This window comes from Coregonus clupeaformis, unplaced genomic scaffold (assembly GCF_020615455.1).
Source record: "Coregonus clupeaformis isolate EN_2021a unplaced genomic scaffold, ASM2061545v1 scaf0080, whole genome shotgun sequence".
NCBI classification, from domain to species: Eukaryota; Metazoa; Chordata; class Actinopteri; order Salmoniformes; family Salmonidae; genus Coregonus; species Coregonus clupeaformis.
In genome coordinates, this window is record NW_025533535.1 from 792,029 (window position 1) to 805,421 (window position 13,393).

The 13,393-nt window shown below is 44.0% G+C and overlaps 1 protein-coding gene across 5 annotated transcripts in view; it reads right to left on the reverse strand.

Annotated features, from left to right (window-relative positions):
* baiap2b (BAR/IMD domain containing adaptor protein 2b) overlaps positions 1 to 6,513 on the reverse strand; it is a 155,966-nt gene extending 149,453 nt beyond the window's left edge. For all 5 annotated transcript variants that reach the window (XM_045213148.1, XM_045213146.1, XM_041889033.1 and 2 more), the window contains exon 1: positions 6,169 to 6,513. In XM_045213148.1, the coding sequence (XP_045069083.1) occupies positions 6,169 to 6,243 (75 nt within the window). In that variant the 5' untranslated portion in view covers positions 6,244 to 6,513. The remainder of the gene's footprint in view (positions 1 to 6,168) is intronic.
* Positions 6,514 to 13,393: the final 6,880 nt, after the last annotated feature.

Below are 13,393 nucleotides of genomic sequence, written 5' to 3' on the forward strand. Positions count from 1 at the left end.
TCAAGATGGCCACCATTGTTCCTGTACCCAAGAAAGCAAAGGTAACTGAACTAAATGACTTTCGCCCTGTAGCACTCACCTCTGTCATCATGAAGTGCTTTGAGAGACTAGTCAAGGATCATATCACCTCTACCTTACCTGTCACCCTAGACCCACTTCAATTTGCTTACCGCCCCAATAGATCCACAGACGATGCAATCGCTATCACACTGCACACTGCCCTATCCCATCTGGACAAGAGGAATACCTATGTAAGAATGCTGTTCATTGACTATAGCTCAGCATTCAACACCATAGTACCCTCCAAGCTCATCATTAAGCTCGAGGCCCTGGGTCTGAACCCCGCCCTGTGCAACAGGGTCCTGGACTTCCTGATGGGCCACCCCCAGGTGGTGAAGGTAGGAAACAACATCTCCACTTCGCTGATCCTCAACACTGGGGCCCCACAAGGGTGCGTGCTCAGCCCCCTCCTGTACTCCCTGTTCACCCATGACTGCGTGGCCAAGCACGCCTCCAACTCAATCATCAAGTTTGCAGACGACACAACAGTAGTAGGCTTGATTACCAACAATGACGGGACCGCCTACAGGAGGGAGGTGAGGGCTCTGGAAGTGTGGTGCCAGGAAAATAACCTCTCACTCAACGTCAACAAAACAAAGGAGATGATCGTGGACTTCAGGAAACAGCAGAGGGAGCACCCCCCTATCCACATCGACGGGACCGCAGTGGAGAAGGTGGAAAGCTTCAAGTTCCTTGGCGTACACATCACCGACAAACTGAAATGGTCCACCCACGCAGACAGTGTGGTGAAGAAGGCGCAACAGAGCCTCTTCAACCTCAGGAGGCTGAAGAAATTCGGCTTGACACCTAAAACCCTCACAAACTTTTACAGATGCACAATTGAGAGCATCCTGTCGGGCTGTATCACCGTCTGGTACGGCAACTGCACCGCCCGCAACCGCAGGGCTCTCCAGAGGGTGGTGCGGTCTGCCGAACGCATTACCGGGGGCAAACTACCGCCCTCCAAGACACATACAGCACCCGATGTCACAGGAAGGCCAAAAAGATCATCAAGGACATCAACCACCCAAACCACTGCCTGTTCACCCCGGTATCATCCAGAAGGCGAGGTCAGTACAGGTGCATCAAAGCTGGGACCGAGAAAATGAAAAACAGCTTCTATCTCAAGGCATTCAGACTGTTAAATAGCCATCACTAGCATATTAGAGGCTGCTGCTGCCTATTGAAATCACTGGCTACTTTAAGAAATGGAACACTAGTCACTTTAATAATGTTTACATATCTTGCACTACTCATCTCATATGTATATACTGCATTTTATTCTATAATATTCTACTGTATCTTAGTCCATGCCACTGTCATTGCTTGTCCATTTATGTATATATTCTTAAATTCCATTCCTTACTAGCTTTGTGTGTATTGGGTATATGTTGTGAAATTGATATTACTTGTTAGATATTACTGCACTGTCGGAGCTAGAAGCACAAGCATTTCGCTACACCCGCTATAACATCTGCTAAACGCGTGTATGTGACAAAAAAAATGTTGATTTGAATACCGCCTTGCACGCTCTTGCCTGCATCTAGCTGATCTAGGGTGTAATCCTTAGTCCAACAGTTGCAAACGAGAGTTTCTATTGGACAAATTCAGGTATGTTTATTCCCGTGTCGTTCCGTTTAAGAAACATTTTAAAACAGAATTGGCGGACTGAATACACCCCTGATCATACGCAAATACAGTTCATTTTCATAGTAGCCACATAAAAAGCATGATCACTTAGCTAGCTCTCGCTCTCACTCTCCCTTCATTTTTGAGGAAATGTACTTGTTAAAAACTGTTCAACTATTCTCTTTCTCTCTCTTTGAGTCAACTACTCACCACATTTTATACACTGCAGTGCTAGCTAGCTGTAGTTTATGCTTTCAGTACTAGATTCATTATCTAATCCTTTGATTGGGTGGACAACATGTCAGTTAATGCTGCAAGAGCTCTGATAGGTTGGAGGACGTCCTCCGGAAGTTGTCATAATTACTGTGCAAGTGAAGGTCTACAGTAGGAACTCGAGTTTTGTATTGAAGTCAATGAACCCAGAGTAGGATGGAAACTAGCTGTCCCCAGGCTACACCATGGTGCTACCCTACAGAGTGCTTTTGATGCTACTGTAGACCTTCATTGCAAAACAATGTGTTTTAATCAATTATTCAGTGACGTGAATATATTTAGTATAGTTTTATCTAAAAAGGATGACTTTAATGTTTCACTATTTTTATTTTTATGAAATTCACTGAGGGGGATGGTCCTCCCCTTCCTCCTCTGAGGAGCCTCCACTGCTAGCATCCAGCTCTTCTTCTCCTCCTCCCTGTGACAAGACCGGCCATCACCTTCTGCATTTAAAGGCTTAAAAAGTACACTGAGGATAAAACTTTATAAAAATAATGTATTGTGCAAAATGAGCAAGATAAAACAATTGGGAGTATCAGGTGCTAAAATAACAGCTCAACTTTCAGACATGGACTCTCTAGAACAGGGGTATTCAACTCTTACCCTATGGAGGTCCGGCGCCTGCTGGTTTTATACCTGATAATTAATTGCACACACCTGGTGCGCCAGGTCTATATCAGTCCCAGATTAGAAGAGAACAATGAAAACAAGCAGTGGCACTAGCTTCGAGGTCCAGAGTTGAGTTTGAGGACTCTAGAACATTCTCAGCATACCTGTTATGCTGTGGCTTGAGCAATTAGTTAATTATATACACCTGTAAAGTGACCTGCCATGCAAAACTGAGCCAATACCAATCAAGACACAATTGAAACGCAATTGACCAAACAATTAACTGCATGAGGTGATACTGATTGAAAGCGCTTGAATATGGAGGGATCTGAATGGGGAATGAAAGAAACTCAACAAACACATCTTGCTCTTGAATAAATACTTGCATAAACATTTAAAAGAGTCCAATGCCTAGTGAAGAAGCATCTCCTTCACACTCACCCTCAGTAGCAGGCCTGGTTGTATGGTATCTAGAAGCTGTCACTCATCTGGTCAGGTCTTTAATGAACAAATCAAGACCTCTAAGTGTTTCTTCTTTGAAACACACACCATTCTACCAGCCTAAGAGCTGCATGCATGCATGCACATACACACTTACAGCCCTCGCCAGGCAGCATCCGTCTCCCCAAATTAGGCCCCCAGCCGTGGGTCAATTTACCAGGGCAGCTACTACTCTCCTCTCCTCTGCGTTGCTCCACCACTCCATCTCTCCCTCTCCTGCTGGGCTCTTTAATGAAACAGCCTGCTGATCAGGAAAATATCCCCCCACTGACTGACTGACTGACTGTCTGACTAACTGACTGAATGTCTGACTGTCTGTCTGTCTGTCTGTCTGACTGACTGTCTGTCCCTCACATTCCACATCACATGATCACCTCATGACCTCACTACCTTCTCCATCATCAAGGCTATTCTCTCATTAGACTACCACCTGGTCCTCTCCTCATCTTCCTCTCTCTGGCCCTCCATTAACGACCCCAACACATCTCCCACTGGTCTCAGCATCAGGCTGCTGCTCAACCACCACTGTTCATTAAAGTCTACCTAGAGGGGTGTGTGGAGGGTCGGGTCTAGGTGTTAGAAATGAAGCTCAGAAGGAGAGTACGTATACGAGTGTACAGCTCAGTGCTCTCTGTGTTGCGTGGTAGTGGCTGGCCATGACAGGTCAACCAGAGACTACTTAGATCATAGCAGCCACTAGGCTCTGGTTACCATCTGACAATGTTATAAGAGTGAGTACTGAGAACAGTGACGAGTTTTCACAGGTTGTGCAACCTCTTGTCCCTTTGCACTTCTCCCTCTCACATGGACGACACAACATGTGGGTCCAAAATGGCATCTTATTCCCTATGGGTCCTTGTCCAAAGGGAATAGGGTGCCATTTGGGATGCAGCCAACATCTTACAGTGCAGTGAATCTGCAAAGTAGCAACTCGGCCCTTGGCTCTGCTAAAGGAGGGCTTTGTTGTGGAAATGGCAGGAGGGTTGCAACCTGCCGAAATGTTGTAATGTTTTAGACTACAGGGGAGTTTCAACAAGTGTGGGACGGTACTTTATTCCCTCTATAAACTCCTCTAGCTTGGTGAAAAGGGTGATGAAAATATGTTGAGAAAAAATCTGTCCAATACTGCCATAGTTCAGAATCTCTAACAAGCAGTGCTTGACTTTAATTAAAATAGGTGCCGATACTAATTTGGAGTGTCGCTACTGTTTATATTTAGGTGCAGTAACTCAAACAGTAGAAAATATGAGGTGCTGGTACTCAGTTCAGATTAGCTCCTGCCCAAGTCAAGCACTGCTAACAAGCCACCTTGCTAAGATAACAGAGGGAAAGAACATGAGTAACATGACACTGCTATTCTGAAATGTATTATATTTGCTCACATGTTTATTTAGCCAAGTTCTTCTCCTCTGAGACAAACAACAACACCCTCACAAGGTAATTACAGAAAGAGTGCCACCCACCCATCCCTCCTCACACACTCATCCCTCCTCAACACAGGAGACTCCTATAACTCCCCTAACAGATGTCTCCCAACAGCTAGGCTTTATTGTGTGAACCCCACCTACTGTGAGAGCTGTTCGTTTTTTCTTTTAATATAAACTTGATCTGATTTTTAAATACATATAGCAGACACACCTATCCAGAAACAATTAGGGTTAAGTGCCTTGCTCAAGGGCACATCGACAGATTTTTCACCTAGTCAGCTCGGGGATTCGAAACAGCAACCTTTCGGTTATTGGCCCAATGCTCTTAACCGCTAGGCTACCTGCCTAGACCATAGGCTGCAACATATGAATAGAATATGAATAGTTATTGATATAAAGAGGACTAAATGGTCGAAACTCAGATGGGGTAACAGACGACGGGCAGGTGTACTTCTTTCTTTAACACGATTTAGTTTCAGCCCGAAACCCCTTCCTGCGGGCTGACAGAACTGCTGGCCCGCAATATGCCATGCCATGCAATTTGAGCTATAGCCATCTGCCCAGCCTGGTCTCATACACTAGACGTAACATAGTAAACGTAAATCCGGAAACTGAAATTGGAATGATATGTTACGTTTTGTATGGTTACATAAGACAGATGGTTACTTAAGGCAAAAACAAAAGTAGGGTGGTTGGTCGGGCGTATAACGCGAATGTCTATTAACCCAAAGGTTGCGAGTTTGAATCTCATCACGGACAACTTTAGCATTTATGCTATTTAGCAACTTTTCAACTACTTACTACTTTTTAGCTACTTCGCAACTACTAAGTATGTTAGCTAACCCTTCCCCTTTAACCTAACTCCTAAACATAATCCTAACCTTAACCCTAACACCATAGCAAAGCTAACGTTAGCCAGCCAGCTCGCTGGAATTTGTAACATATCCTATGTTTTGCAAATTCGTTTCATATTGTATGTTTTGCAAATTAGTTTTTTAAAAAATAATTGCAAATTCGTACAATATAATACGAATTGTAATTCGTAACATATCACACAAAATGAGTGATGGACATCCACAAATTAATACATACCATACAAAACGTTCCATATTCTACTAAAAATAGTGTTTCGGTTTTACGTATAGAATAATACAAAATGCTCTGATACCATGTTGGTCTGCCTCAAGGCAAACTGTCACTTTATTACACATCGGTAAGTAAAAGGATGTATTAAAATTAAACTTGGACTGGGGAACTTGTTTTTTGTCCCCTGTTAGCCTATGGCTGTTGGCGTCACTGTGAGCAATGTGTCACTCACTGCAGAGAAAAATAGCATGATTTTGGAGCAGTGATAAGACCCACTATGGACGATGGGGTGAGATTGGACATTTCCCCGGTACACCATAGAAGCCGAAGTCCTTATCATTGTTAATGGTTTCGACTTTTGTAAAAAAAAATGTATATATAGGAAGTTTGATTGGTTATATTCGAATATAGAGAGTAGCCTAAAATGATCTTGACCTGTGCCTAAAACAAAGTTCAAAACGTATCCAACAGCAACCACAATCTTCAGCTGACGAGACTCTCACCAAGCCACTTTAGGAAAACATTAATCGAGGGATGAATTATTGAAACGGGAATGAATGGACAGTTGCATGTGTGTTCTTACCTTATAGACATTCTCCGTAATACGGTGCACCTCGTCAGTCCGAGACATCGTGGAATCTTCTTCAGCCAAAACCATAGACCAGATTTCCTTTAGTGACCGGAGCTTTCCGAAGAAATACTACTGAGGAAAAACACAGAGTAGGTGGAAGGAATCGTGGTAACAAACAACAACAGAGGAAGGCGGACGCGCGTAAAATGAGACTCCGGAATCACGGGTTTTATACGAAACTCCTCTACTGCACCCACACTAGCCCACGCAGTCTGGAGGCTATACCAAACGTGTAGCGCAGAGGGAGGCTTGTCATAGGGATACCGCTGCTTGCCATTTTAAAGGGCTCTGCCTCCTCTCTCTCGAACACTGCCCACACCACTGCCTCCGCTTTGCCTACTCTGCATAAAATGAATTCATAACACCTGCATGCCTTAATGACTACAGTACACACTACAAGCGCATACACACATCTCTATACCCAACAATAATGATTTTAACAGATTGTGCTCTTGCGGTCAAGGTAAATGAACAAATTCTGGAGCGCACACATTTTATGCAAAACATACTGTAGCCTAACGCATGGTATAAAGAATGGCGTAGAACCAAGTGTATTTATCGAACATTGTACAAAACACTACAACTGAATAGCTATCTGTTAAAGTTGTGCCTATAGCTATTCGTGTATGAATAGGCTTAGTGAGTGGGATGTATAATGTGTGTGTGTGTAGGACAGAGTCACTTTTCTCGTATTGGCTACAGTATGTAATGTAGGCAGGGGAATACTCCACACCTCATTCAGAAAGTCACGATCTGCACTACAAGAACCTGTTGGAAAATGTCTCTAAATGTCAAGGCCTATTCTACAAGCTGGCCTTGGATAGAATACCATACCTATTTTCAGTCACCCTTCATTGAGTAGGCTAGTAATGGGGCAATTTACATTCTGGTGGAGGTGGACAATAACGTTTTTTCTATTCTATTATTTTGTAATGGAGGGAAAACAGTGCTGCTGCCGTTTGTCTCCAATATTCCAGAAACATATTAGCGTTATAAAAAGGCAGAAGGGGGAAAGGTACAGTACCTTATACAGTGTTGAGAGATACAGGGCACTCAACCCCTTGCCTGTCCACTCCACCAAGAGTTCACTGGGTTTAGCTATCTCTTTTGACAACACTGCTAAGAGGGGCTCATAATTCAACTTCATAACCCATCTGAAAGCTTGAATTAAGTTTTGTTGAAAGACATTTTTCAATTTTGCCATTGCTTGTGTGATGAACAATCTATACTGAACTAAAATATAAAGGCAACATGTAAAGTGTTGGTCCCATGTTTCATGAGCTGAAATAAAAGATAACAGAAATGTTACATATGCACAAAAAGTTTACTTCTCACAAATTGTTTGCACACATTTGTTTACATCCATGTTAGTGAGCATTTCTCCTCTGCCAAGATAATCCATCCACCTGACAGGTGTTGCACATCAATAATCTGATTAAACAGCATGATATTTACACAGGTGCACCTTATGCTGGGGACAATAAAAGGCAACTCTAAAATGTGCAGTTTTTTCACACAACACAATGCCTCTAATATCTCAAGTTTTGAGAGAGTGTGTAATTGGCATGCTGACTGCAGGAATGTACACCAGTGCGGTGACCAGAGAATTGAATGTTCATTTCTCTACCATAAGCCACCTCGAACACCGCTTTAGAGAATTTGGCAGTAAGTCCAACCGGCCTCACAACTACAGATCACGTGTAACCATGCCAGCCCAGGACCTCCACATCTGGCTTCTTCACCTGCGGGATCGTCTGAGATCAGCCACCAGACAGCTGATGAAACTGTGGGTTCGCACAACCAAATAATTTCTGCACAAACTGTCAGAAACCGTCTCAGGGAAGCTCATCTGTATGCTCATCGTCCTCACCAGGATCTTGACCTGACTGCAGTTCAGCGTCGTAACCGAATTCAGTGGGCAAATGCTCATCTTCTATGGCCACTGGCAAGCTGGAGAAGTGTGCTCTTCACAGATGAATCCCAGTTTCAACTGTACCGGGCAGATGGCAGACAGCTTGTATGGCGTCGTGTCGGCGAGTGGTTTGCTGATGTCAACGTTGTGAACAGAGTGCCCCATGATGTCGGTGGGGTTATGGTATGGGCAAGCATAAGGTATGGACAACGAACACAATTCAATTTTATCGATCACAATTTGAATGCACAGAAATACCGTGACGAGATCCTGAGGCCCATTGTCGTGCCATTCATCCACCGCCATCTCCTCATGTTTCAGCATGATAATGCACGGCCCCACATTGCAAGGATCTGTACACAATTCCTGGAAGCTGAAAATGTCCCTGTTCTTCCATGGCCTGCATACTCACCAGACATGCCACCTATTGAGCATATTTGGGATGCTCTGGAACGACGTGTACGACAGCGTGTTCCAGTTCCCACCAATATCCAGCAAATTCGCGCAGCCATTGAAGAGGAGTGGGAGAACATTCCACAGGCCACAATCAACAGCCTGATCAACTCTATGCAAAGGAGATGTGTTGCACTGCAAGAGGCAAATGGTGGTCACACCAGACACTGACTGGTTTTCTGATCCAATGCCCTACCTTTTTTTAAGGTATCTGTATTCTCAGTCATGTGAAATTCATAGATTAGGGTCTAGTACATTTATTTCAATTGACAGATTTCTTTATATGAACTGTAACTCAGTAAAATCTTAGAAATTCTTGCATGTTTCATTAATATTTTTGTTCAGTGTAGTTGGCCGAAGTGGTTTCCATAATTAAAAAAAATTAAATGTTATTTGTCAGATGCTTTGTAAACAACAGGTGTAGACTAACAATGCAGAGTTAAAGATAAAACATTAAATAAAAAAATAGAAATAGTGACATGAGGAATAAATACAGTGAATAACAATAACGAGTAAAAATAACATGGCTATATACATGAAGTAGAAAATAACATGGCTATATACAGGAAGTAGAAAATAACATGGCTATATACAGGAAGTAGAAAATAACATGGCTATATACAGGGAGTAGAAAATAACATGGGTATATACTGGGAGTAGAAAATAACATGGCTATATACAGGAAGTAGGCAATAACATGGCTATATACAGGGAGTAGAAAATAACATGGCTATATACAGGGAGTAGAAAATAACATGGCTATATACAGGGAGTAGAAAATAACATGGCTATATACAGGGAGTAGAAAATAACATGGTTATATACAGGAAGTAGAAAATAACATGGCTATATCCAGGGTGTAGAAAATAACATGGCTATATCCAGGGTGTAGAAAATAACATGGCTATATCCAGGGAGTAGAAAATAACATGGCTATATACAGGGAGTAGAAAATAACATGGCTATATATAGGGAGTAGAAAATAACATGGCTATATACAGGGAGTAGAAACTAACATGGCTATATACAGGACGTAGAAAATAACATGGCTATATCCAGGGTGTAGAAAATAACATGGCTATATATAGGGAGTAGAAAATAACATGGCTATATACAGGAAGTAGAAAATAACATGGCTATATATAGGGAGTTGAAAATAACATGGCTATACTGTGAGGGAAAAAAGTATTTGATCCCCTGCTGATTTTGTATGTTTGCCCACTGACAAAGACATGATCAGTCTATAATTTTAATGGTAGGTTTATTTGAACAGTGAGAGACAGAATAACAACAAAAAAATCCAGAAAAACGCATGTCAAAACTGTTATAAATTGATTTTCATTTTAATGAGGGAAATAATATTTGACCCCTCTGCAAAACATGACTTAGTACTTGGTGGCAAAACCCTTGTTGGCAATCACAGAGGTCAGACGTTTCTTGTAGTTGGCCACCAGGTTTTCACACATCTCAGGAGGGATTTTGTCCCACTCCTCTCTGCAGATCTTCTCCAAGTCATTAAGGTTTCGAGGCTGACGTTTGGCAACTCGAACCTTCAGCTCCCTCCACAGATTTTGTATGGGATTAAGGTCTGGAGACTGGCTAGGCCACTCCAGGACCTTAATGTGCTTCTTCTTGAGCCACTCCTTTGTTGCCTTGGCCGTGTGTATTGGGTCATTTTCATGCTGGAATACCCATCCACGACCCATTTTCAATGCCCTGGCTGAGGGAAGGAGGTTCTCACCCAAGATTTGACGGTACATGGCCCCGTCCATCGTCCCTTTGATGCGGTGAAGTTGTCCTGTCCCCTTAGCAGAAAAACACCCCCAAAGCATAATGTTTCCACCTCCATGTTTGACGGTGGGGATGGTGTTCTTGGGGTCATAGGCAGCATTCCTCCTCCTCCAAACACGGCGAGATGAGTTGATGCCAAAGAGCTCGATTTTGGTCTCATCTGACCACAACACTTTCACCCAGTTCTCCTCTGAATCATTCAGATGTTCATTGGCAAACTTCAGACGGCCCTGTATATGTGCTTTCTTGAGCAGGGGGACCTTGCGGGCGCTGCAGGATTTCAGTCCTTCACGGTGTACTGTGTTACCAATTGTTTTCTTGGTGACTATGGTCCCAGCTGCCTTGAGATCATTGACAAGATCCTCCCGTGTAGTTCTGGGCTGATTCCTCACCGTTCTCATGGTCATTGCAACTCCACAAGGTGAGATCTTGCATGGAGCCCCAGGCCGAGGGAGATTGACAGTTATTTTGTGTTTCTTCCATTTGCGAATAATCGCACTAACTGGTGTCACCTTCTCACCAAGCTGCTTGGCGATGCTCTTGTAGCCCATTCCAGCCTTGTGTAGGTCTACAATCTTGTCCCTGACATCCTTGGAGAGCTCTTTGCTCTTGGCCATGGTGGAGAGTTTGGAATCTGATTGATTGATTGCTTCTGTGGACAGGTGTCTTGTATACAGGTAACAAGCTGAGAATAGGAGCACTCCCTTTAAGAGTGTGCTCCTAATCTCAGCTCGTTACCTGTATAAAAGACACCTGGGAGCCAGAAATCTTTCTGATTGAGAGGGGGTCAAATACTTATTTCCCTCATTAAAATGCAAATCAATTTATAACATTTTTTACATGCGTTTTTCTGGATTTTGTTGTTGTTATTCTGTCTCTCACTGTTCAAATAAACCTACCATTAAAATTATAGACTGATCATTTCTTTGTCAGTGGGCAAACGTACAAAATCAGCGGGGGATCAAATACTTTTTTCCCTCACTGTATATAAGGAGTAGAGAATAACATGGCTATATATAGGGAGTTGAAAACAACATGGGTACAGGAAGTAGAAAATAACATGACTATATATAGGGAGTTGAAAATAACATGGCTATATAAAGGGAGTACCAGTACAGAGTCGATGTGCAGGGGTACGAGGTAATTTAGGTAGCTATGAACAGTACATAGGTAGGGATAAAGTTACTGGGCAACAGAATAGATAATAGACAGTAGCGTATGTGGTGAGTGTGAAAGTGTGTGTGTGTATGTGTGTGGCGTCAGTATGGATGTGTGTGCATGTTATATGTGTGTGGGCATATGTTGTGTGTGTGTGTGTGTATGTATGTGTTGGGGTGTCAGTGTACTGTAAGTATGTGTGAGTGTTTGGGTAGTCCAGTGTGTGTGCATAGTCAGTGCAAGAGAGTTAGTGCAAAAAAAGGTAAATGCAGGTAGTCCAGGTAGCCATTGATTAGCTGTTTGGCACTCTTATGCCTTGGGGCTAGAAGCTGTTCAGGGTCCTGTTGGTTCTAGACTTGGTCCACTGGTGCTGCTTGCCATGCTGCAGCAGAGAGAACAGTCTATGTCTTGGGTCACTGGAGTCTTAATTGTTTGGAGGCCTTCTCTGATACTGCCTCGTATAGAGTTCCTGGATGGCAGGGAGCTCGGCCCCAGTGATGTACTTGGCCGTACTCACCCTCTGTAGCACATTGCGGTCGGGTGCCTTGCAGTTGCCGTTCCAAGCGGTGATGCAGCCAGTCAAGATGCTCTCAATTGTGCAGCTATAGCACTTTTTGAGGATCTGAGGGCCCATGTCAAATCTTTTCAGCCTCCTGAGAGAGAAGAGGCGTTGTCGTGCCCTCTTCACAACTGTGTGGGTGTGTGGACCATGTTCATTCCTTAGTGATGTGGACACTGAGGAACATGAAGCTCTCAACCCGCTCCACTACAGCGCTGTCGATGTGGGTGGGGGCGTGCTCGCCCCTCCGTTTCCTGTAGTCCACAATCAGCTCCTTTGTCTTACTGACATTGAGGGAGAGGTTGTTGTCCTGGCACCAGACTGCCAGATCTCTGACATCCTCCCTATATGCTGCCTCATCGTCGCCGGTGATCAGTCCTACCACAGTTGTTGGCAGCAAACTTGATGATGGTGTTGGAGTTGTGCGAGGCCACGCAGTCGTGGGTGAACAGAGAGTACAGGAGGGGACTAAGTACACACCCCTGAGGGTCCCCTGTGTTGATGGTCAGCGTGGCGGATGTGTTGTTGCCTACCCTCACCACCTGGGGGCGGCCCTTCAGGAAATCCAGGATCCAGTTACAGAGGGAGGTGTTCAGTCCCAGGGTCCTGAGCTTGGTGATGAGCTTGAATGGGACTATGGTGTTGAATGCTGAGCTGTAGTCAATGAACAGCATTCTTACCAGTGGAGGCTGCTGAGGGGAGAACGGCTCATAATAATGGGTGGAACGGAGCGAATGGAATGGCAAAAAACCATGTGTTTGATACCATTCCACTGATTCCGCTCCAGCCATTACCACGAGCCCGTCCTCCCCAATTAAGGTGCGGGGGTGGGGCTAGTCAGTCACTGTATGATAATAAAGGGGGGACAGTGTGTGGCATTCTGCTACCTTTGCCAGATAGATTGGCAGCAAGGGGACAGACACACACAATCCCTGCCTCCCATATCCCCCAGATCATCATTACGGCGCCTTCCTCTGCAGACCAGGCTCTTTCTCAGGAGCACTTGAAACAGCCTCCTCTCCTCCTACACATCCCACTCACTCCATTTTCCCTGCCTGTAACAGTCTCTCAGGTTTAAATCTCCCTTTTGTGAATCATAGAGCACAGTTACTTGCTCTGTCATTAATGTTCCCTTACTGCCTTTGCCTTTTCCCACCCACTTCCAGTCTCCCACACTGTCATTGGCTTGACGGGAACTATCAGCGACATAATGCAGCAAATTCATTCAACGGAACATCAGCGTTCACTTATGAAAAGGTGAAGTACTTTTCCCATAAAGATACTAATCGTTTCACGGATTTCCC